Source organism: Cherax quadricarinatus, chromosome 13 (assembly GCF_038502225.1).
Source record: "Cherax quadricarinatus isolate ZL_2023a chromosome 13, ASM3850222v1, whole genome shotgun sequence".
Taxonomy (NCBI): Eukaryota; Metazoa; Arthropoda; class Malacostraca; order Decapoda; family Parastacidae; genus Cherax; species Cherax quadricarinatus.
Window position 1 is genome coordinate 10,086,513 of NC_091304.1, and position 27,667 is coordinate 10,114,179.

The 27,667-nt window shown below is 44.0% G+C and overlaps 1 protein-coding gene across 3 annotated transcripts in view; it reads left to right on the plus strand.

The window, feature by feature from the left end:
• Positions 1 to 23,887: 23,887 nt before the first annotated feature.
• Cow (Proteoglycan Cow) overlaps positions 23,888 to 27,667 on the plus strand; it is a 644,780-nt gene continuing 641,000 nt past the window's right edge. For all 3 annotated transcript variants that reach the window (XM_070084478.1, XM_070084479.1, XM_070084480.1), the window contains exon 1: positions 23,888 to 24,076. In XM_070084478.1, the coding sequence (XP_069940579.1) occupies positions 23,975 to 24,076 (102 nt within the window). In that variant the 5' untranslated portion in view covers positions 23,888 to 23,974. The remainder of the gene's footprint in view (positions 24,077 to 27,667) is intronic.

A 27,667-nucleotide genomic window follows, 5' to 3' on the forward strand; every position in this document is an offset into this window, starting at 1 on the left:
TCAGTACACTCACACCAGTACACTCACATCAGTACATTCACACCAGTAAACTCACACCAGTGCACTCACAACAGTACACTCACACCAGTACATTCGCACCAGTACACTCACACCAGTACACTCACACCAGTACACTACACACAACACCTCTACCAGTGTATAATCTACAACACAACACCTCTACCAGTGTATAATCTACACCACAATACCTCTACCAGTGTATAATCTACAACACAACACCTCTACCAGTGTATAATCTACACCACAATACCTCTACCAGTGTATAATCTACAACACAACACCTCTACCAGTGTATAATCTACACCACAACATCTATACCAGTGTATAATCTACACCACAATACCTCTACCAGTGTATAATCTACAACACAACACCTCTACCAGTGTATAATCTACACCACAACATCTATACCAGTGTATAATCTACACCACAATACCTCTACCAGTGTATAATCTACAACACAACACCTCTACCAGTGTATAATCTACACCACAATACCTCTACCAGTGTATAATCTACAACACAACACCTCTACCAGTTTATAATCTACACCACAACACCTCTACCAGTGTATAATCTACACCACAACACCTCTACCAGTGTATAATCTACAACACAACACCTCTACCAGTGTATAATCTACAACACAACATCTATACCAGTGTATAATCTACACCACAACTCCTCTACCAGTGTATAATCTACAACACAACTCCTCTACCAGTGTATAATCTACAACACAACACCTCTACCAGTGTATAATCTACAACACCACACCTCTACCAGTGTATAATCTACACCACAACTCCTCTACCAGTGTATAATCTACAACACAACACCTCTACCAGTGTATAATCTACAACACAACACCTCTACCAGTGTATAATCTACAACACCACACCTCTACCAGTGTATAATCTACACTACAACTCCTCTACCAGTGTATAATCTACAACACAACACCTCTACCAGTGTATAATCTACAACACCACACCTCTACCAGTGTATAATCTACACCACAACTCCTCTACCAGTGTATAATCTACAACACAACACCTCTACCAGTGTATAATCTACACCACAACACCTCTACCAGTGTATAATCTACAACACCACACCTCTACCAGTGTATAATCTACACCACAACTCCTCTACCAGTGTATAATCTACAACACAACACCTCTACCAGTGTATAATCTACAACACCACACCTCTACCAGTGTATAATCTACACCACAACTCCTCTACCAGTGTATAATCTACACCACAATACCTCTACCAGTGTATAATCTACAACACAACACCTCTACCAGTGTATAATCTACAACACAACACCTCTACCAGTGTATAATCTACACCACAACTCCTCTACCAGTGTATAATCTACAACACAACACCTCTACCAGTGTATAATCTACAACACAACACCTCTACCAGTGTATAATCTACAACACCACACCTCTACCAGTGCATAATCTACACCACAACTCCTCTACCAGTGTATAATCTACACCACAACACCTCTAGGAGTGTATAATCTACAACACCTCGCAGAGTGAGGTTCCTGGCGGTAGTAAAGCAGTCACCACAGTTGTCAAGGCATTGCTACCTCCAGCCGGCCAAACTTCCCTCGATCAATCAGGATCGTCAGCGTGAGCGAGACGTGCGACAACACCCCACTCTGGGACGACGTCTGGCCCTGTCGAGAGCGAAACGTTGTCGCAAGAAAAGCTTGTTGTGCAGCGTTTCTCCAGTGTTGTCGGTAGTTTGATATGTGTCAGGTAGCGACAATCTCGCGGCTCAAGTCACCATGATGAACAAACACACACACACACACACACACACACACACACACACACACACACACACACACACACACACACACACACACACACACACACACACACACACACACACACACACACACACACACACACACAAGCCACCATGATGAACACACATTACAAGTCACCATGATGAACACAGCAACACAAGTATTACAAACACATACCTAGTGTACTGGCCTGCACACCTGGCTGTAGAACAATAACCACTTAGGAATGAATAAAAGGCAGTAGAAAGAGTAGTTGTTTGTATATATATATATATATATATATATATATATATATATATATATATATATATATATATATATATATATATATATATATATATATATATATATATATATATATATATATGCAAAACAACCACTCTGAAAGAATAAGAAATTCCAAGCGCTTTCGTGAGTAGTCACGAACGCGCTTGGAATTTCTTATTCTTTCAGAGTGGTTGTTTTGCATATTCTGAAATCACCTGTTTACTGTGATCTTATTGCATATATATATATATATATATATATATATATATATATATATATATATATATATATATATATATATATATATATATATATATATATATATATATATATATATATATCCTATGTACAGTACATGCAGCTACGTACAAATGAAGAAAATGTAAGCATGAGATACGGTGAGAACCGCAGCGACCAGACGTGAAGGTAAGTCTGCCAAGGATGATTTACGAGTATACCACATCGCTTCACAACTTTGACAGGCTTCCTTGTGACTGGCTGGTTGAACCAAGGTACCTGGTTCGCTGATCGGAAGGCATGCCTATATGGGTGTGTGACATTTGCCGAATAAAGTATAACATACTCATAGCATGCCACAACAAGCCACCATGATGAACATACTAGCACCGCAAGCCCATAACAAAGGGGCACCGAGAGCCGTGAAGAACACACTGGCATCAGGAGCAAACATGAACACTCTAGCACAAACCACCGCAATGAACATACTGGCACCACAAGGTACTATGATGAACACATTGGTACCACAAGCCACCATGAACACACTGCCACTACAAGTCATCTTGAAAAACACTGGCACTACAAGCCAGCATGATGAACACTTTGGCAAAACAAGATACTATGAACACACTGGCACTACAAGCCAGCATGAACATACTGGTACCACGAGCTAGCAGGGGAACACACTGGCATAAGCCACCAGGGGAACACACTGGCATCCACAATCCACCAGGGGAACACACTGGCATCCACAATCCACCAGGGGAACACACTGGCATCCACAATCCACCAGGGGAACACACTGGTACCACAAGCCACAAGGGGAACACATTGGCACCACAAGCCACAAGGGGAACACACTGGCACCACAAGCCACCAGGGGAACACATTGGCACCACAAGCCACAAGGGGAACACACTGGCATCCACAATCCACCAGGGGAACACACTGGTACCACAATCCACCAGGGGAACACACTGGCATCCACAAGCCACAAGGGGAACACACTGGCATCCACAAGCCACAAGGGGAACACACTGGCACCACAAGCCACCAGGGAACACATTGGCACCACAAGCCACAAGGGGAACACACTGGCACCACAAGCCACCAGGGGAACACATTGGCACCTACAAGCCACCAGGGGAACACATTGGTACCACAAGCCACCAGGGAAACACAATGGCACCCACAAGCCACCAGGGGAACACACTGGCACCACAAGCCACCAGGGGAACACACTGGCACCCACAAGCCACCAGGGGAACACATTGGCACCACAAGCCACCAGGGAAACACAATGGCACCACAAGCCACCAGGGGAACACATTGGTACCACAAGCCACCAGGGGAACACACTGGCATCACAAGCCACCAGGGGAACACACTGGCACAACAAGCCACCAGGGGAACACACTGGCACCCACAAGCCACCAGGGGAACACATTGGCACCACAAGCCACCAGGGGAACACACTGGCACCACAAGCCACCAGGGGAACACACTGGCACCTACAAGCCACCAGGGGAACACATTGGTACCACAAGCCACCAGGGAAACACAATGGCACCCACAAGCCACCAGGGGAACACACTGGCACCACAAGCCACCAGGGGAACACACTGGCACCCACAAGCCACCAGGGGAACACATTGGCACCACAAGCCACCAGGGAAACACAATGGCACCACAAGCCACCAGGGGAACACATTGGTACCACAAGCCACCAGGGGAACACACTGGCATCACAAGCCACCAGGGGAACACACTGGCACAACAAGCCACCAGGGGAACACACTGGCACCCACAAGCCACCAGGGGAACACATTGGCACCACAAGCCACCAGGGGAACACACTGGCACCACAAGCCACCAGGGGAACACACTGGCACCTACAAGCCACCAGGGGAACACATTGGTACCACAAGCCACCAGGGAAACACAATGGCACCCACAAGCCACCAGGGGAACACACTGGCACCACAAGCCACCAGGGGAACACACTGGCACCTACAAGCCACCAGGGGAACACATTGGTACCACAAGCCACCAGGGGAACGCACTGGCACCCACAAGCCACCAGGGGAACACATTGGTACCACAAGCCACCAGGGGAACACAATGGCACCCACAAGCCACCAGGGGAACACATTGGTACCACAAGCCACCAGGGGAACACAATGGCACCCACAAGCCACCAGGGGAACACATTGGTACCACAAGCCACCAGGGGAACACAATGGCACCTACAAGCCACCAGGGGAACACATTGGTACCACAAGCCACCAGGGGAACACAATGGCACCCACAAGCCACCAGGGGAACACATTGGTACCACAAGCCACCAGGGGAACACATTGGTACCACAAGCCACCAGGGGAACACACTGGCACCTACAAGCCACCAGGGGAACACAATGGCACCCACAAGCCACCAGGGGAACACATTGGTACCACAAGCCACCAGGGAAACACAATGGCACCCACAAGCCACCAGGGGAATACACTGGCACCTACAAGCCACCAGGGGAACACATTGGTACCACGAGCCACCAGGGGAACACATTGGTACCACAAGCCACCAGGGAAACACAATGGCACCCACAAGCCACCAGGGGAACACACTGGCATCACAAGCCACCAGGGGAACACACTGGCACCCACAAGCCACCAGGGGAACACACTGGCACCACAAGCCACCAGGGGAACACACTGGCATCCACAAGCCACCAGGGGAACACACTGGCACCCACAAGCCACCAGGGGAACACACTGGCACCCACAAGCCACCAGGGGAACACATTGGCACCACAAGCCACCAGGGGAACACATTGGCACCAAAAGTTGAAGACAATGGCACCACAAGCCACCATGATGAACATAGTGGCATCATAAGACACTATGAACACACTGGCACCACTAGCCACCATGATGAACATACTGGCATCCTAAGACACTCTGAACACACTGGCACCACTAGCCACCATGATGAACATACTGGCATCATAAGACACTATGAACACACTGGCACCACTAGCCACCATGATGAACATACTGGCATCATAAGACACTATGAACACACTGGCACCACTAGCAACCATGATGAACATACTGGCATCATAAGACACTATGAACACACTGGCACCACTAGCCACCATGATGAACATAGTGGCATCATAAGACACTATGAACACACTGGCACCACTAGCAACCATGATGAACATACTGGCATCATAAGACACTATGAACACACTGGCACCACTAGCCACCATGATGAACATAGTGGCATCATAAGACACTATGAACACACTGGCACCACTAGCCACCATGATGAACATACTGGCATCATAAGACACTATGAACACACTGGCACCACTAGCCACCATGATGAACACAGTGGCAACACAAGCCACCATGAACACACTGGCACTATAAGCCACCATGGTAATTAATAATTTACAGGAGGACATAGCGTGGCAGGTGAGTGTAGCAGGGAAAACCCTCTGGCGTCACCCATCATTCTCGGCACCATGCTTCAGCAGGGGTGTAGGGTACGTCACGGGCAGGGGAAGCCAGGTAGGGCAGGCACCCCTGCCCACCACACGATATAATATCGTTACTAGGAACTACATATGATTATGTCTTGGGCCAGACCGCACTGTGTTGACTATGAAGAACGTTTTCCTTTTCGGTCGCTGCTGGATCCGAGAAATGTAACCCCAGTGTTTCATAACCCCAGCCCCCTCTACCTCAATGTACCGGGAATTGTGAAAAGTGTCTATAAAATTATAATACACCAAATACAAAAATATATATGCATGTCCGAGTGAATGTACTCACCTATTTGTACTCACCTATTTGTGGTTGCAGGGGTCGAGTCATAGCTCCTGGCCCCGCCTCTTCGCTGATTGCTATTAGGTTCTCTCTCTCCCTGCCCCATGAGCTTTATCATACCTCGCCTTAAAACTATGTATGTGTGTGCATATCTTTGTGTGTATGTACTATGTTCTTACCTATATGTGACTGTAGGGTCGAGTCTGAGCTCTGGTTCAGCCTCTTAGCTTGCCTCTTGTTATATTCCTTCATAGCCTCGTGGGCCGTGCCATATATAATCTTAAAACTGTGCATGGAGGCTGCCTTCGCCATTTTGTAGTCCAGGTCATTCCATTTCCTCACCATTCTGAGTTTGAAAAAATATTTCCTGTTTTCCTCCTGTCAAGCAGTCTTACCCTGTCTACCCTGTCAATTCGCTGAGTATTATGTACGTTGGTACCACATCTTCCCTGACTCTTCTTTCCTCTAAGGTTGTCAAGCTTAGCTTGACAACCTTAGATCATTTGCCTTAGTTCTGGGACAAGCCTCGTATATTTCTGCACTTTTTCCAGTTTCTTAATATGCTTTATCAGGTGTGGGTTTCATGTCTGTTCTATACTTCGATAGAGGATCTGCATGAGGACGCGGTTAACCTCCAAGAAGATATAAACAAAGTTTTCCAGTGGGCAACGGTAAACAATATGATGTTCAATGAGGACAAATTCCAACTACTCCGTTATGGAAAACTGGAGGAGATAATAACTAGAACAGAGTATACTACTGACTCCGGCCATACAATAGAGCGGAAAAATAATGTAAGGGACCTGGGAGTAGTAATGTCTGAGGATCTCACTTTCAAGGATCACAACAGTGCCACGATCGCACGTGCAAAGAAAATGATAGGATGGATAATGAGAACGTTCAAAACGAGGGATGCCAAGCCCATGATGATCCTTTTCAAATCACTTGTTCTCTCTAGGCTGGAATACTGCTGTACATTAACATCACCGTTCAAAGCAGGTTAAATTGCAGATCTGGAGAGTGTACAGAGAACCTTTACTGCACGTATAAGTTCTGTCAAGCACCTTAACTACTGGGAACGCTTGGAAGCACTTGACTTGTACTCGTTGGAACTCAGGAGGGAGAGATATATCATAATCTACACTTGGAAAATCTTGGAAGGAATGGTCCCAAATCTGCACACAGAAATCACTCCCTACGAAAGTAAAAGACTGTGCAGGCGATGCAAAATACCCCGAATTAAAAGTAGGGACGCCATTGGTACACTAAGATAAAACACCGTAAGTGTCCGGGGCCCAAGACTGTTCAACAGCCTCCCACCAAGCATAAGGGGAATTACCAATAAACCCCTGGCTGCCTTCAAGAGAGAGCTGGACAGATACCTAAAGTCAGTGCCGGATCAGCCGGGCTGTGGCTCGTACGTTGGACTGCGTGCGGCCAGCAGTAACAGTTGATGTGAGCTGGAGACATTCTGGGCACTATACTTGCTCCCAAACTTCTACTCTTTGAGTGAAGTCTGAAGCGTCTTTCTCCCTAGACTATCCCCCGTTACCACGCTTTCGGATTTCTTGCCCTTTCTCGATCATTATTACTTTTGTAACCTTTCCTTGCTGTGAAGGTGTAACAGCCCTTTCAGACCCTCAAAGAGTATTTGAAAGAGCCATTCCTATTCATGAAAGGAAACTATAGAATAATAAATATTATATTTTTTTTATTAGCAGATCGGCAGTCTCCCACCAAGGCAGGGTGGCCCCGAAAAAGAAAAACTTTCACCATCATTCACTCCATCACTGTCTTGCCAGAGATGCGCTTACACTACAGTTATAAAACTGTAACATTAACACCCATCAGAATATTAGTTTATTCAGGTTTTCTGAGATTTAACATTTGTGACTTGTGTGTACCAAGTTTACTTTGTTAAGTACCTTTGTTAAGTACCTTTGTTAAGTACCTTTGTTAAGTACCTTTGTGAAGTACCTTTGTTAAGTACCTTTGTTAAGTACCTTTGTTAAGTACCTTTGTTAAGTACTTTTGTTAAGTACCTTTGTTAAGTACCTTTGTGAAGTACCTTTGTTAAGTACCTTTGTTAAGTACCTTTGTGAAGTACCTTTGTTAAGTACCTTTGTTAAGTACCTTTGTTAAGTACCTTTGTTAAGTACCTTTTGTTAAGTACCTTTGTTAAGTACCTTTGTGAAGTACCTTTGTTAAGTACCTTTGTTAAGTACCTTTGTTAAGTACCTTTGTTAAGTACCTTTGTGAAGTACCTTTGTTAAGTACCTTTGTTAAGTACCTTTGTGAAGTACCTTTGTGAAGTACCTTTGTTAAGTACCTTTGTTAAGTACCTTTGTGAAGTACCTTTGTTAAGTACCTTTGTTAAGTACCTTTGTGAAGTACCTTTGTTAAGTACCTTTGTTAAGTACCTTTGTTAAGTACCTTTGTTAAGTACCTTTGTGAAGTACCTTTGTTAAGTACCTTTGTTAAGTACCTTTCTTCTTAATTTTCCTTAGAATCAGTAGTTCATCAGTCTTTTCAAGATTGATGGACTGATTACATTGACTCCAGGCTGAGGGACTGATTGTCCAAAGCTCCTTCTGATTTTCGCTATTCTTTTTTGTATAGGACTGATGAAGCCACTGCGTGACGATGCGTTTCCACAATAAAGTTACCCAAGTGTTGGAAATGTGTCTAATTTATCAACTCTGCCTACACTGTTGACACTGTCTGTATTGCTCACACTGTCTACACTGCTGACACTGTCTGTATTGCTCACACTGTCTACACTGTTGACACTGTCTGTATTGCTCACACTGTCTACACTGCTGACACTGTCTGTATTGCTCACACTGTCTACACTGCTGACACTGTCTGTATTGCTCACACTGTCTACACTGCTGACACTGTCTGTATTGCTCACACTGTCTACACTGATGTCACTGTCTGTATTGCTCACACTGTCTACACTGTGGACACTGTCTGTATTGCTCACACTGTCTACACTGCTGACACTGTCTGTATTGCTCACACTGTCTACACTGATGTCACTGTCTGTATTGCTCACACTGTCTACACTGTGGACACTGTCTGTATTGCTCACACTGTCTACACTGCTGACACTGTCTGTATTGCTCACACTGTCTACACTGTTGACACTGTCTGTATTGCTCACACTGTCTACACTGCTGACACTGTCTGTATTGCTCACACTGTCTACACTGCTGACACTGTCTGTATTGCTCACACTGTCTACACTGCTGTCACTGTCTGTATTGCTCACACTGTCTACACTGTGGACACTGTCTGTATTGCTCACACTGTCTACACTGTGGACACTGTCTGTATTGCTCACACTGTCTACACTGTGGACACTGTCTGTATTGCTCACACTGTCTACACTGTGGACACTGTCTGTATTGCTCACACTGTCTACACTGCTGTCACTGTCTGTATTGCTCACACTGTCTACACTGTGGACACTGTCTGTATTGCTCACACTGTCTACACTGCTGACACTGTCTGTATTGCTCACACTGTCTACACTGCTGTCACTATCTGTATTGCTCACACTGTCTACACTGCTGTCACTATCTGTATTGCTCACACTGTCTACACTGCTGTCACTATCTGTATTGCTCACACTGTCTACACTGCTGACACTGTATTGCTCACACTGTCTACACTGCTGACACTGTCTGTATTGCTCACACTGTCTACACTGTTGACACTGTCTGTATTGCTCACACTGTCTACACTGCTGACACTGTCTGTATTGCTCACACTGTCTACACTGCTGTCACTGTCTGTATTGCTCACACTGTCTACACTGCTGTCACTGTCTGTATTACTCACACTGTCTACACTGCTGTCACTGTCTGTATTGCTCACACTGTCTACACTGCTGTCACTGTCTGTATTGCTCACACTGTCTACACTGCTGTCACTGTCTGTATTACTCACACTGTCTACACTGCTGACACTGTCTGTATTGCTCACACTGTCTACACTGCTGTCACTGTCTGTATTGCTCACACTGTCTACACTGCTGACATTGTATTGCTCACACTGTCTACACTGCTGACACTGTATTGCTCACACTGTCTACACTGCTGACACTGTATTGCTCACACTGTCTACACTGCTGACACTGTATTGCTCACACTGTCTACACTGCTGACACTGTATTGCTCACACTGTCTACACTGCTGACACTGTATTGCTCACACTGTCTACACTGCTGACACTGTATTGCTCACACTGTCTACACTGCTGACACTGTATTGCTCACACTGTCTACACTGCTGACACTGTATTGCTCACACTGTCTACACTGCTGACACTGTATTGCTCACACTGTCTACACTGCTGACACTGTCAAAATTGGTGATACTCAATATATTGTCCTGACACTTTGTCTACACTGTTGATGTTCTGTCTACACTTCTGACACTCCGTCTACACTGCTCCCACACCGCTGTCACTGCTTCCTTCACTGCTGACACCGCTTACACAAACTACACTGTTCAAACCTTCTACACAATTCACACCTACACAGCTCACACCTACACAGCTCACACCTACACAGCTCACACCTACACAGCTCACACCTACACAGCTCACACCTACACAGCTCACACCTACACAGCTCACACTTCTGAACTGCTCTCATCTACACTGCTCACACATCCTACAATGGTCACACTTTCTACACTGCTCACACCTACACAGCTCAAACCCTGTACACTACTCACATCTATACTGCTCACACCTACACTGCTCACACTCCTACACTGTTAACACTTTTTAAACTGCTCACACCTACACTGTTAACACATTTTAAACTGCTCACACCTACACTGCTGACACTTTCTACACTCCTCATACGTAGTCTGCTCACACTCGACTGCACTGTTCACGCACCTTCTACACTGCTCACACCTTGAACATTGCTTAAACTATTCTCTGACGGCCCACAAGGTTCCTTCAATTCACCCATCTCTCTCTCTCTCTCTCTCTCTCTCTCTCTCTCTCTCTCTCTCTCTCTCTCTCTCTCTCTCTCTCTCTCTCTCTCTCTCCTATTTATTTATTGATATTAATATGGTATTATTTATCTACCTAACTATCTATGATGATCATCAAAACAGAATCTCTTAATATTAGGTACGATACCTCTTGTCTGTACAACCATCACACTAACTACGATGCCTCTTGTCTGTACAACCATCACACTAACTACGATCGATGTCTCTTGTCTGTACAACCATCACACTAACTACGATGCCTCTTGTCTGTACAACCATCACACTAACTACGATGCCTCTTGTCTGTACAACCATCACACTAACTACGATGCCTCTTGTCTGTACAACCATCACACTAACTACGATGCCTCTTGTCTGTACAACCATCACACTAACTACGATGCCTCTTGTCTGTACAACCATCACACTAACTACGATGCCTCTTGTCTGTACAACCATCACACTAACTACGATGCCTCTTGTCTGTAAAACCATCACACTAACTACGATGCCTCTTGTCTGTACAACCATCACACTAACTACGATACCTCTTGTCTGTACAACCATCACACTAACTACGATGCCTCTTGTCTGTACAACCATCACACTAACTACGATGCCTCTTGTCTGTACAACCATCACACTAACTACGATGCCTCTTGTCTGTACAACCATCACACTAACTACGATGCCTCTTGTCTGTACAACCATCACACTAACTACGATGCCTCTTGTCTGTACAACCATCACACTAACTACGATACCTCTTGTCTGTACAACCATCACACTAACTACGATACGTCTTGTCTGTACAACCATCACACTAACTACGATACCTCTTGTCTGTACAACCATCACACTAACTACGATGCCTCTTGTCTGTACAACCATCACACTAACTACGATGCCTCTTGTCTGTACAACCATCACACTAACTACGATACCTCTTGTCTGTACAACCATCACACTAACTACGATGCCTCTTGTCTCTACAACCATCACACTAACTACGATGCCTCTTGTCTGTACAACCATCACACTAACTACGATGCCTCTTGTCTGTACAACCATCACACTAACTACGATGCCTCTTGTCTGTACAACCATCACACTAACTACGATGTCTCTTGTCTGTACAACCATCACACTAACTACGATGCCTCTTGTCTCTACAACCATCACACTAACTACGATGCCTCTTGTCTGTACAACCGTCACACTAACTACGATGCCTCTTGTCTCTACAACCATCACACTAACTACGATGCCTCTTGTCTGTACAACCATCACACTAACTACGATGCCTCTTGTCTGTACAACCATCACACTAACTACGATACCTCTTGTCTGTACAACCATCACACTAACTACGATACCTCTTGTCTGTACAACCATCACACTAACTACGATGCCTCTTGTCTGTACAACCATCACACTAACTACGATGCCTCTTGTCTGTACAACCATCACACTAACTACGATACCTCTTGTGTGTACAACCATCACACTAACTACGATGCCTCTTGTCTCTACAACCATCACACTAACTACGATGCCTCTTGTCTGTACAACCATCACACTAACTACGATGCCTCTTGTCTGTACAACCATCACACTAACTACGATGCCTCTTGTCTGTACAACCATCACACTAACTACGATGTCTCTTGTCTGTACAACCATCACACTAACTACGATGCCTCTTGTCTCTACAACCATCACACTAACTACGATGCCTCTTGTCTGTACAACCGTCACACTAACTACGATGCCTCTTGTCTGTACAACCATCACACTAACTACGATGCCTCTTGTCTGTACAACCATCACACTAACTACGATGCCTCTTGTCTGTACAACCATCACACTAACTACGATGCCTCTTGTCTGTACAACCATCACACTAACTACGATGCCTCTTGTCTGTACAACCATCACACTAACTACGATGCCTCTTGTCTGTACAACCGTCACACTAACTACGATGCCTCTTGTCTCTACAACCATCACACTAACTACGATGCCTCTTGTCTGTACAACCATCACACTAACTACGATACCTCTTGTCTCTACAACCATCACACAAACTACGATGTCTCTCAAGAGAACATAAACATATCGTACGTTCGCTTAACTCATTCAATACGGACTTTCATTACTGAAACAAATCGTTCGATGTGGTAACTGTCTTTTTTTTCTCTATTTATGCTTTACGCTGTGAGGTTCATCCCATTTTTTGCTGAGGTCAGAGCTGACAGAAAATCGGGGAGTATTGACGCGGCGTTGTAAACATAATCTGAAGGGAGTAGATGCGCACAGCGATTCTTAATTGTTTTTGTTTCCCCTTTGTGTAACTAATGGACCAGTGAGGTTTGTAAACTTTTATCTCCTGGAGCATCTCTGAGAGCCATTTATATCTTCACAGTTATCTCTGATAACCATTTATACATTCACAGTTATCTGTGATAGTTATCTCTCTCTCTTCACAGTTATCTGTGATAGTTATCTCTCTCTCTTCACAGCTATCTGTGATAGTTATCTCTCTCTCTTCACAGTTATCTGTGATAGTTATCTCTCTCTTCACAGTTATCTGTGATAGTTATCTCTTTCTTCACAGTTATCTGTGATAGTTATCTCTCTCTTCACAGTTATCTGTGATAGTTATCTCTCTCTTCACAGTTATCTGTGATAGTTATCTCTCTCTTCACAGTTATCTGTGATAGTTATCTCTCTCTTCACAGTTATCTGTGATAGTTATCTCTCTCTTCACAGTTATCTGTGATAGTTATCTCTTTCTTCACAGTTATCTGTGATAGTTATCTCTCTCTCTTCACAGTTATCTGTGATAGTTATCTCTCTCTTCACAGTTATCTGTGATAGTTATCTCTCTCTCTTCACAGTTATCTGTGATAGTTATCTCTTTCTTCACAGTTATCTGTGATAGTTATCTCTCTCTCTTCACAGTTATCTGTGATAGTTATCTCTCTCTCTTCACAGTTATCTGTGATAGTTATCTCTTTCTTCACAGTTATCTGTAATAGTTATCTCTTTCTTCACAGTTATCTGTAATAGTTATCTCTTTCTTCACAGTTATCTGTGATAGTTATCTCTCTCTTCACAGTTATCTGTGATAGTTATCTCTCTCTCTTCACAGTTATCTGTGATAGTTATCTCTTTCTTCACAGTTATCTGTGATAGTTATCTCTCTCTTCACAGTTATCTGTGATAGTTATCTCTTTCTTCACAGTTATCTGTGATAGTTATCTCTCTCTCTTCACAGTTATCTGTGATAGTTATCTCTCTCTTCACAGTTATCTATGATAGTTATCTCTCTCTCTTCACAGTTATCTGTGATAGTTATCTCTTTCTTCACAGTTATCTGTGATAGTTATCTCTCTCTCTTCACAGTTATCTGTGATAGTTATCTCTCTCTCTTCACAGTTATCTGTGATAGTTATCTCTTTCTTCACAGTTATCTGTAATAGTTATCTCTTTCTTCACAGTTATCTGTAATAGTTATCTCTTTCTTCACAGTTATCTGTAATAGTTATCTCTTTCTTCACAGTTATCTGTAATAGTTATCTCTTTCTTCACAGTTATCTGTGATAGTTATCTCTCTCTTCACAGTTATCTGTGATAGTTATCTCTCTCTCTTCACAGTTATCTGTGATAGTTATCTCTTTCTTCACAGTTATCTGTGATAGTTATCTCTCTCTTCACAGTTATCTGTGATAGTTATCTCTTTCTTCACAGTTATCTGTGATAGTTATCTCTCTCTTCACAGTTATCTGTGATAGTTATCTCTCTCTCTTCACAGTTATCTGTGATAGTTATCTCTTTCTTCACAGTTATCTGTGATAGTTATCTCTCTCTCTTCACAGTTATCTGTGATAGTTATCTCTCTCTTCACAGTTATCTGTGATAGTTATCTCTCTCTCTTCACAGTTATCTGTGATAGTTATCTCTTTCTTCACAGTTATCTGTGATAGTTATCTCTCTCTCTTCACAGTTATCTGTGATAGTTATCTCTCTCTCTTCACAGTTATCTGTGATAGTTATCTCTTTCTTCACAGTTATCTGTAATAGTTATCTCTTTCTTCACAGTTATCTGTAATAGTTATCTCTTTCTTCACAGTTATCTGTAATAGTTATCACTTTCTTCACAGTTATCTGTGATAGTTATCTCTCTCTTCACAGTTATATGTGATAGTTATCTCTTTCTTCACAGTTATCTGTAATAGTTATCTCTTTCTTCACAGTTATCTGTAATAGTTATCACTTTCTTCACAGTTATCTGTGATAGTTATCTCTCTCTTCACAGTTATCTGTGATAGTTATCTCTTTCTTCACAGTTATCTGTAATAGTTATCTCTTTCTTCACAGTTATCTGTAATAGTTATCTCTTTCTTCACAGTTATCTGTAATAGTTATCTCTTTCTTCACAGTTATCTGTAATAGTTATCTCTTTCTTCACAGTTATCTGTAATAGTTATCACTTTCTTCACAGTTATCTGTGATAGTTATCACTTTCTTCACAGTTATCTGTAATAGTTATCTCTTTCTTCACAGTTATCTGTAATAGTTATCACTTTCTTCACAGTTATCTGTAATAGTTATCACTTTCTTCACAGTTATCTGTGATAGTTATCACTTTCTTCACAGTTATCTCTGGGTCTTGTTGTCAATAGTTATTATGAAGTTTTAATGAAATGTCGACCTTAATTTATTTACTTAGTACAGCAGTGAGATGGTCTCTGGTCCCGGCTGGTGGCCCCGGCTGGTGGCCCCGGCTGGTGGCCCTGGCAGGTGGCCCTGGCAGGTGGCCCTGGCAGGTGGCCCTGGCTGTTAATCCTGTTTGGTGGTCCTGGCCGGTGGTTCTGGCTGGTGGTCCTGGCTAGTGGTCCGGTCTGGTAACTGTACAACTCCCTGGAGATGGGACTGTAGAACCCCCAGGAGCTGGACCTGGAGAACCCCCAGGAGCTGGACCTGGAGAACCCCCAGGAGCTGGACCTGGAGAACCCCCTGGAGCTGGACCTGGAGAACCCCCGGGAGCTGGACCTGAAAAACCCACAGAAGCTGGACCTGAAAAACAGACAGAAGCTTGACCTGAAGAACCCGTATGATCTGCACCTGTAAAATATGAAAGACAAGCACCAGGGGAAGTGTTTTAAGAATGTATATATTCCTACGACCAATATTCACAGTGTTGGTATTAAAGCAACAGTGTAGTCGGGTATTATACTAATAAATATTATAATTAGTGAGAGATCAAAGTTAGTTCACTCACTGCCAATTACGTATTAACTCCTACAAACAAGACTAGTATATGTAATCAGCAGTAGCTAGTGAGAGACTGGCTCCAAACCAGTGGTGTAGGTATTATGTCGGTTCGACTCTAGTCAGCCCTTCACAGTGATTGGTTGAAGCATAAAACTGGCAGACATTTACAGTATAGCTGGGGCTCATACAACTGCACAGCCATAACATGTGGCTTGGCTGATTAGAGGAAATACAAGAAGTGGTTGCGTGATGCTCACCGGATAAATTGTACGCAATGAAAGCCACAGGATCCAAGCACACGGTTATATCAGGTCTGATCCTAACCCTGTGTTGTATCAGGTCTGATCCTAACCCTGTGTTGTATCAGGTCTGATCCTAACCCTGTGTTGTATCAGGTCTGATCCTAACCCTGTGTTGTATCAGGTCTGATCCTAACCCTGTGTTGTATCAGGTCTGATCCTAACCCTGTGTTGTATCAGGTCTGATCCTAACCCTGTGTTGTATCAGGTTTGATCCTAACCCTGTGTTGTATCAGGTCTGATCCTAACCCTGTGTTGTATCAGGTCTGATCCTAACCCTGTGTTGTATCAGGTCTGATCCTAACCCTGTGTTGTATCAGGTCTGATCCTACCCCTGTGTTGTATCAGGTCTGATCCTAACCCTGTGTTGTATCAGGTCTGATCCTAACCTTGTGTTGTATCAGGTTTGATCCTAACCCTGTGTTGTATCAGGTCTGATCCTAACCCTGTGTTGTATCAGGTCTGATCCTAACCCTGTGTTGTATCAGGTCTGATCCTAACCCTGTGTTGTATCAGGTCTGATCCTAACCCTGTGTTTTATCAGGTCTGATCCTAACCCTGTGTTGTATCAGGTCTGATCCTAACCCTGTGTTGTATCAGGTCTGATCCTAACCCTGTGTTGTATCAAGTCTGATCCTACCCCTGTGTTGTATCAAGTCTGATCCTACCCCTGTGTTGTATCAGGTCTGATCCTACCCCCGTGTTGTATCAAGTCTGATCCTACCCCTGTGTTGTATCAGGTCTGATCCTACCCCTGTGTTGTATCAGGTCTGATCCTACCCCCGTGTTGTATCAAGTCTGATCCTACCCCTGTGTTGTATCAGGTCTGATCCTACCCCCGTGTTGTATCAAGTCTGATCCTACCCCTGTGTTGTATCAAGTCTGATCCTACCCCTGTGTTGTATCAGGTCTGATCCTACCCCTGTGTTGTATCAAGTCTGATCCTACCCCTGTGTTGTATCAGGTCTGATCCTACCCCTGTGTTGTATCAGGTCTGATCCTACCCCTGTGTTGTATCAAGTCTGATCCTACCCCTGTGTTGTATCAGGTCTGATCCTACCCCTGTGTTGTATCAGGTCTGATCCTAAGCCATGGATTTATCAGGCAGGATCCTAACCCAATGCAAGGGGAGAATTTCATGCATAAATATACAGAATTTGGTGTTATGTGTATGTATGTGTTGTAGGCTGTATGCATGGTGAAGCGCTTGTTATAGAGGAATACAGATGCCAGCGCCGCCTACCAGCCTCCCTCCGTACTACTATCTGAGGTCGTAGGTGATTTATTGGATCTCTAGAAAGTTACTTGACTACCTGGGTTACTTAACTGTCTCCTCCCTTAACCTCTCTACCTTCCCTCCAATTTCATTGCCTTTTCTTTTTTTTTTTTTTTGCCTTCTACCTTGGTGGGTTCTGTTCTAAAGAGGCTTCGTCTCTCAGGGTTTGTGTCCTGTGCTGATGAACCACTAAGTCTCCTCCAGTGCTCCTCTGTTCTCTTGTTTTTATTCTTTCCACTTCTGTTAATACCTTCTTATTTCTGCCACTACCAATACTCCACTACTACCACTACTTATCCCACAACTACATCCACTTTTAGTACTACTACTACTAATAATAATATTACTTCTACCTCTACTTCCACTTAAATTACCTCTCCATTCTTCAGTATTCCAGTGTAATATATATCCTGACCTTCTTCCTTTCTGGCTTCAGTGTCATCTGTCACTGTTACAAGTCAGTCCTTTGTAAAAATCGTCATCATAGTCCCTCTCCTAAGTACGAGTCACGTGTCTGTTATGTACATATCTCACCTCTCATTCACATTCACAATTCTCTCTTTTCCTGTTCTATGTTTTGATTCAATATTTCGTGTTCTTGAGTTTTTTACTGAGATGAACTTCGACAGTTTTTTCGAGTCAACATTAATTTCTCGGTTGATTATATTTTAGTTATTAAGCCTTTGGTTTTAACATTTATGCTGTTCAGACCCAGGGTTCCACCAGGTGGGATCCTAGCCCAGGGTTCCACCAGGTGGGAGTCTTAACCCACTGTTCTATTAGGTGGGATCCTAACTCAAGGTTCCACCAGGTTGGAACCTAACCCAAGGTTCCACAAGGTGGGTTGCAGTTAAGTCCGGGGTAAATTTGTCTCATCTAGAGTGTAAGCAATGTGGCTGAAATATCACCAGAGTTTGCTGTAAATAATGGTGAAAGTCTGAAGACAGTGGCCTTCTAATATATTATAAAAAGTCTAAATTACCACGGAGGACTGAACTCTCCCAGAACAAGTCTAACTTCTCCCTGGTTTTTACCCTTTCTCTCTCATTACTCCCTGCTGTCTCTCTCTTCCTCCTCCTACTTCTGTTTTCCTCCTATTCCTTGTCCTCCTAATCCTTCATCCCCTCCTTATCTTCCTCTTTCCCTCCTCCTAATGTCCCTAGTTTCTTCTTTTTCTCCCTCAACTTTCCTCCTATTTTTCTTCTTGTACTTTTCTCTTCTCTTCTGTCTCATTCACTCTGTTTTTACCTTAGCTCTCTCTTCCTTGACCATATCTGAGCATATATATATATATATATATATATATATATATATATATATATATATATATATATATATATATATATATATATATATATATATATATATATGCAAGGAATTCGCAAGAGCAGGCGAAATATACACAAAGACTGATCTCTGGCCGAAGGAGACTCGAACCTACGAACCTTAGAACAAGGTACGCAGTGTTATACCATTCTCACCACACTGGACAATACCTTGGCGCCCAGCTTGCGCTAGACGTTTGATCCAAGGCAGTCAGCTTTCAGGGAGAAGGCTTACAGCTTGTCATCTCATCCCCTGCATGCATCAGCCTTATTAGAGATTTTAACAATGCCGAATAGGTAAAATTTGTCAGTTAGCAAGAACTAACTAAAATTTTCTCTTATACGTTTAAAGATATTTTTTTCATTTATGTTAATGTAAAAATCAATAATTTTGTACCAAAAGAACCTTAAAAAACTTACCTAACCTTAGTGTGTGTGTGTGTGTGTGTGTGTGTATGTGTGTGTGTGTGTATTTGTGTGTGTGTGTGTGTGTGTGTGTGTGTGTGTGTGTGTGTGTGTGTGTGTGTGTGTGTGTGTGTGTGTGTGTGTGTGCGTGTGTGCGTGTGTGTGTGTGTGTGTGTGTGTGTGTATGTGCGTGTGTGTGTGTGTGTGTGTGCGCCCGCGCAATAAGATCACAGTCAACAGGTGATATCACAATATGCAAAACAACCACTTTGAGAAAAATACTGAACTTTCAAGCGCTTTCGTGATTTCTCACATTATTAAAGCAAATATAAAAAAAACAAAAGAATAGGAGAAGGCTTAGAAGGCTGAGATACCACCTGACATACGACCCAGTATGATACGAGCGGGTAGGTCAGTCAAGATCCATGTCAAGTGAAAATTATTTTGGTCATATCATACACAGTTTAAATTTCTCACAAATTTTATTAAGTATAAACGAGTCTAATTTACATAACCCAGATTTACGTTTACGACACAGGTTATGTCTGCTATGTGACTGCCCCCTCCCCCCCTCGTGTGGGTAGCTGTGCCAACACTGATGGGTGGCTCAGTGTTGGAGGTGTATAGGCTTACATAGAAGTCAACATAATAACCTGGAAGATCCTGGAGGGACTGGTCCCTAATCTGCACACAGAAATCACTCCCTACGAAAGCAAAGGACTTGGCAGGGGATGCAACTTACCCCCAGTGAAAAGCAGGCACGCCATTAGTACACTAAGAGAAAACACAATAAGTGTCCTGGGCCCAGGACTGTTCAACAGCCTCCCACCTGCCATAAGGGGAATTACCAATAGACCCCTGGTTGTCTTTAAGCGGGAGCTGAACAAATACCTAAAGTCAGTGCCGGATCAGCCGGGCTGTGGTTCGTACGTTGGACTAAGTACGGCCAGCAGTAACAGCCTCGTTCATCAGTCCCTGATCCACCAGGAGGCCTGGTCACGGACCGGGCCGCGGGGGCGTTGATCCCCGGAATACCCTCCAAGTAGACTCCAGGTAGGTAGGTAATACTAAGATAATCTAAGTCTTAATCTTATTGAACCTTATGAGAATTTCCAGCAACCTGAATCATTAGATTCAAGTTGTTGGAAATGTAGGTTAGACAGACATGTATGTAGGTCACATATGTTACAGGCATGTATATAGGTCACATATCATGTTAGAGACATGTATGTAGGTCACATATCACGTTACAGGTCTCCCAAACTCCCAGTTCTCTCTTGCGGTGCCTTACACCCCCAAGTCTTAGGAATAACGGGGAATGCGAAATTTATCACAAAGGAAAAGCCATCAACATGACCAAGCCATCAACATGACCAAGCCATCAACAGGACCAAACCATCAACAGGACCAGGACATCATCAACACCAGATCAACAAAAACAGGTCATCAACAAGACCAGGGCATCAGCAAGACCAGGGCATCAACAAGACCAGGGCATCAGCAAGACCAGGGCATCAACAAGACCAGGGCATCAACAAGACCAGGGCATCAACAATTGCAAAAGAATATTGCATAACAAGAAAATATACAGTATACTCGAGAATCATAATGAATCGTAGGTGATTGTAGTGGGACTCAGATATGACACACTGTCATGTGATATGACACACTGTCATGTGATATGACACACTGTCATGTGACATGACACACTGTCATGTGACATGACACACTGTCATGTGACATGACACACTGTCATGTGATATGACACACTGTCATGTGATATGACTCACTGTCATGTGACATGACACAGTCATGTGACATGACACACTGTCATGTGATATGACTCACTGTCATGTGACATGACACAGTCATGTGACATGACACACTGTCATGTGATATGACACACTACAGTGTTGCAGGAACAACAAAACACTACAGTGTTGCAGGAACAACAAAACACTACAGTGTTGCAGGAACAACAAAACACTACAGTGTTGCAGGAACAACAAAACACTACAGTGTTGCAGGAACAACAACACACTACAGTGTTGCAGGAACAACAACACACTACAGTGTTGCAGGAACAACAACACACTACAGTGTTGCAGGAACAACAACACACTACAGTGTTGCAGGAACAACAACACACTACAGTGTTGCAGGAACAACAACACACTACAGTGTTGCAGGAACAACAACACACTACAGTGTTGCAGGAAGGAACAACAAAACACTACAGTGTTGCAGGAAGGAACAACAAAACACTACAGTGTTGCAGGAACAACAAAACACTACAGTGTTGCAGGAACAACAAAACACTACAGTGTTGCAGGAACAACAAAACACTACAGTGTTGCAGGAACAATAACACACTACAGTGTTGCAGGAACAACAAAACACTACAGTGTTGCAGGAACAACAAAACACTACAGTGTTGCAGGAACAACAAAACACTACAGTGTTGCAGGAACAACAAAACACTACAGTGTTGCAGGAAGGAACAACAAAACACTACAGTGTTGCAGGAACAACAAAACACTACAGTGTTGCAGGAACAACAAAACACTACAGTGTTGCAGGGACAACAAAACACTACAGTGTTGCAGGAACAACAAAACACTACAGTGTTGCAGGAACAACAACACACTACAGTGTTGCAGGAACAACAACACACTACAGTGTTGCAGGAACAACAACACACTACAGTGTTGCAGGAACAACAACACACTACAGTGTTGCAGGAACAACAACACACTACAGTGTTGCAGGAACAACAAAACACTACAGTGTTGCAGGAACAACAAAACACTACAGTGTTGCAGGAACAACAACACACTACAGTGTTGCAGGAACAACAAAACACTACAGTGTTGCAGGAACACCAAAACACTACAGTGTTGCAGGAACAACAAAACACTACAGTGTTGCAGGAACAACAAAACACTACAGTGTTGCAGGAACAACAACACACTACAGTGTTGCAGGAACAACAACACACTACAGTGTTGCAGGAACAACAACACACTACAGTGTTGCAGGAACAACAAAACACTACAGTGTTGCAGGAACAACAACACACTACAGTGTTGCAGGAACAACAACACACTACAGTGTTGCAGGAACAACAACACACTACAGTGTTGCAGGAACAACAACACACTACAGTGTTGCAGGAACAACAAAACACTACAGTGTTGCAGGAACAACAACACACTACAGTGTTGCAGGAACAACAAAACACTACAGTGTTGCAGGAACAACAACACACTACAGTGTTGCAGGAACAACAACACACTACAGTGTTGCAGGAACAACAACACACTACAGTGTTGCAGGAACAACAACACACTACAGTGTTGCAGGAAGGAACAACAAAACACTACAGTGTTGCAGGAAGGAACAACAAAACACTACAGTGTTGCAGGAACAACAAAACACTACAGTGTTGCAGGAACAACAACACACTACAGTGTTGCAGGAACAATAAAACACTACAGTGTTGCAGGAACAACAAAACACTACAGTGTTGCAGGAACAACAAAACACTAGTGTTGCAGGAACAACACAACTACTACGAAAGTATTGTTGTAACACTAGCCGCCCCAACATTGATCCAATTTGCAGCAACTGGCCTCCCAGCCTCCGGCCTCATGGCCAAGGGAACTTCACGACTTAAAAAAAACTCAACATTTCTCGTCTAGAAGAGGCGCCGGAGGCTCTGTTATGACAAACATAAACAATGGTCGAAAATTAGAAGAAAATATCGCCATGGCTGTGGAGTGGTGCCTCCGTGGCATGACTCCTCTTCCCCCCCTTGTGGGTCCAGGCCTCAGCTGGCTGTGGCGGCTCTCATATATTCTTAATTAATTTAAAAGAACAGCTGTAATCCTGCCATCTAAGACTGGAAAGCACCTGAACAAGGAGTAAATGTGAATTATCCGAGGCTAAAATAATCCAGCATTCGAGTATTATGAGAAATATAAAAGATATATTTGAGAAAGGCTGGAAGGGAAGGGACGTTCCATGACCCGCTTAACTCCGCTTCCCCCCCGGTATCCAGTGGCAGGGGGGAGGCGAGGCAGTGGAACACAGCAAGTCCAGACACCGTGAGGGGAACTACTCTCTCGCTCACGCTTACTGGGCACTGCTGCTGTTTTTCTCTTTTTCCCGTGTGATTGGTGTATGGTGGCCATGAAGGCGGTAGTGGTCTTGCTGGTGGGACTCTTGGTGGTGTGTGAGGGCAAGAAGAAGGAAGGCCTGCAGGAGGACTTCGAGTTTGTCGAGGTAAGACTCGCAAATGTCGCAGCTTCGATTTTTCCAGCGAGGAGGAGGAAGCCAGTGTGGCGGTGGCTGCCTCCCTCCACTGTCTCTCACACTGTCTCACACACTGTCTCACACACTGTCTCACACTGCATAATACCATCTACACTGCCTGATGGACTGATTTATACCATCTACACTGCCTCTTATACCCTTCAGCACCACCTACACTCCCTCGTTTACTGCGCAGTACCACCTACTGTGTCTCCTGTACTGGGCATTACACTGCCTCGTGTACTGGGCATTACACTGCCTCGTGTACTGGTCATTACACTGCCTCGTGTACTGGGCATTATACTGCCTCGTGTACTGGTCATTACACTGCCTCGTGTACTGGGCATTATACTGCCTCGTGTACTGGTCATTATACTGCCTCGTGTACTGGTCATTACACTGCCTCGTGTACTGGGCATTATACTGCCTCGTGTACTGGGCATTATACTGCCTCGTGTACTAGTCATTACACTGCCTCGTGTACTGGCCATTACACTCATGTACTGGTCATTACGCTGCCTCGTGTACTGGTCATTACACTGCCTCGTGTACTGACCATTACACTGCCTCGTGTACTGGTCATTACACTGCCTCGTGTACTGGTCATTATACTGCCTCGTGTACTGGTCATTACACTGCCTCGTGTACTGGGCATTATACTGCCTCGTGTACTGGGCATTATACTGCCTCGTGTACTAGTCATTACACTGCCTCGTGTACTGGCCATTACACTCATGTACTGGTCATTACGCTGCCTCGTGTACTGGTCATTACACTGCCTCGTGTACTGGCCATTACACTGCCTCGTGTACTGGTCATTACACTGCCTCGTGTACTGGTCATTATACTGCCTCGTGTACTGGTCATTACACTGCCTCGTGCACTGGTCATTATACTGCCTCGTGTACTGGTCATTACACTGCCTCGTGTACTGGTCATTACACTGCCTCGTGTACTAGTCATTACACTGCCTCAAGTACTGGTCATTACACTGCCTCGTGTACTGGTCATTACACTGCCTCGTGTACTGGTCATTAATTACACTGCCTCGTGTACTGGTCATTACACTGCCTCGTGTACTGGTCATTACACTGCCTCATGTACTGGTCATTACACTGCCTCATGTACTGGTCATTACACTGCCTCGTGTACTGGTCATTACACTGCCTCGTGTACTGGTCATTACACTGCCTCGTGCACTGGTCATTACACTGCCTCGTGTACTGGTCATTACACTGCCTCATGTACTGGTCATTACACTGCCTCGTGTACTGATCATTACACTGCCTCATGTACTGGTCATTACACTGCCTCATGTACTGGTCATTACACTGCCTCGTGTACTGGTCATTACACTGCCTCGTGTACTGGTCATTACACTGCCTCGTGTACTGGTCATTACACTGCCTCGTGTACTGGTCATTACACTGCCTCGTGTACTGGTCATTACACTGCCTCATGTACTGGTCATTACACTGCCTCATGTACTGGTCATTACACTGCCTCGTGTACTGGTCATTACACTGCCTCATGTACTGGTCATTACACTGCCTCGTGTACTGGTCATTATACTGCCTCATGTACTGGTCATTACACTGCCTCGTGTACTGGTCATTACACTGCCTCGTGTACTGGTCATTACACTGCCTCATGTACTGGTCATTACACTGCCTCATGTACTGGTCATTACACTGCCTCGTGTACTGGTCATTACACTGCCTCGTGTACTGGTCATTACACTGCCTCGTGTACTGGTCATTACACTGCCTCGTGTACTGGTCATTACACTGCCTCGTGTACTGGTCATTACACTGCCTCATGTACTGGTCATTGCACTGCCTCATGTACTGGTCATTACACTGCCTCATGTACTGGTCATTACACTGCCTCGTGTACTGGTCATTACACTGCCTCGTGTACTGGTCATTACACTGCCTCGTGTACTGGTCATTACACTGCCTCGTTTACTGGTCATTACACTGCCTCGTGTACAGGTCAATACCACTTATACTGCCTCATATTAATTGATACATCCAATACTGCCTCTTATATCCCTCATTATCACCTACACTGCCTCTTATATCTCTCATTATCACCTACACTGCCTCTTATATCTCTCATTATCACCTACACTTCCTCTTATATCTCTCATTATCACCTACGCTACCTCTTATATCCCTCATTATCACCTACACTGCCTCTTATATCCCTCTTTATCACCTACACTGCCTCTTATATCCCTCATTATCACCTACACTGCCTCTTATATCCCTCTTTATCACCTACACTGCCTCTTATATCCCTCATTATCACCTACACTGCCTCATATCCCTCATTATCACCTACACTGCCTCTTATATCCCTCTTTATCACCTACACTGCCTCTTATATCCCTCATTATCACCTACACTGCCTCTTATATCCCTCATTATCACCTACACTTCCTCTTATATCTCTCATTATCACCTACACTGCCTCTTATATCTCATTATCACCTACACTTCCTCTTATATCCCTCATTATCACCTACACTGCCTCTTATATCCCTCATTATCACCTACACTGCCTCATATCCCTCATTATCACCTACACTGCCTCTTATATTCCTCATTATCATCTACACTGCCTCTGATGTCCCTCATTATCACCTACACTGCCTGTTATACTGATTAATACCACCTACTGCTTCATACTGGCCAATACCATCTGCACTGCTTAATACTGGTTAATACCACCTAGAGTGCCTCTTATTCTACTCAGTACCACTTACACTGCCTTCAGTGTTGTCAGTACCACTTACACTGCCTCCTATACTCTGGTCATTTTATTCTACACTCCCTAATACTGTTTAGAATCATGTACACTGCCTCTTATACTGCTTAATACCATCTACACTTATACTGCTCAATACCAACTATACTCTCTCTCAAACTGAGAAATATCACATGTAGTGTCTCATATGCGGGTCAGCACCATCTACCCTGCCTCTTACACTTACCAGTCTCAAGCACACTATCTCATGCTTGTCGGTACCACTTACACTGCCTCTTATACGGGTCACCTTCACTTACACTTTCATCATCTATCTGCCTCATACTCGTCAATACCACTCACATTGCCTCTTATACTGGTCAATACTACCAGCAGTAGTCAGTACCATTCACAGGAGGCAGTATCACCTACACTGCCTCTGACCCAACTCAGTACCATCAATACTGCGTCTTATTCTGGTCAGTACCACTGCCACTAGTCAATACCACTGCTACTAGTCAAGTGTGTTACACCACCTCTAACGTTATTCAATATCACCTGCATCACCACTTTTAGTAGTCAATACCATATTCACCTAGACTAGTTAATACCACCGACGCCACCTATACTAGTCAGTACCAAATATACAACCTTTACACTAGTCTGTACCATCTCCATTTTCTCGCTCATTAATATTATATACATCACCCTCACGCTCATCAATACCTTCACGGTCATCAATACCATCTACACCTCTCTACCACCTACACCATAATCACGCTCATCAATACCATCTGTATGTTCACGATT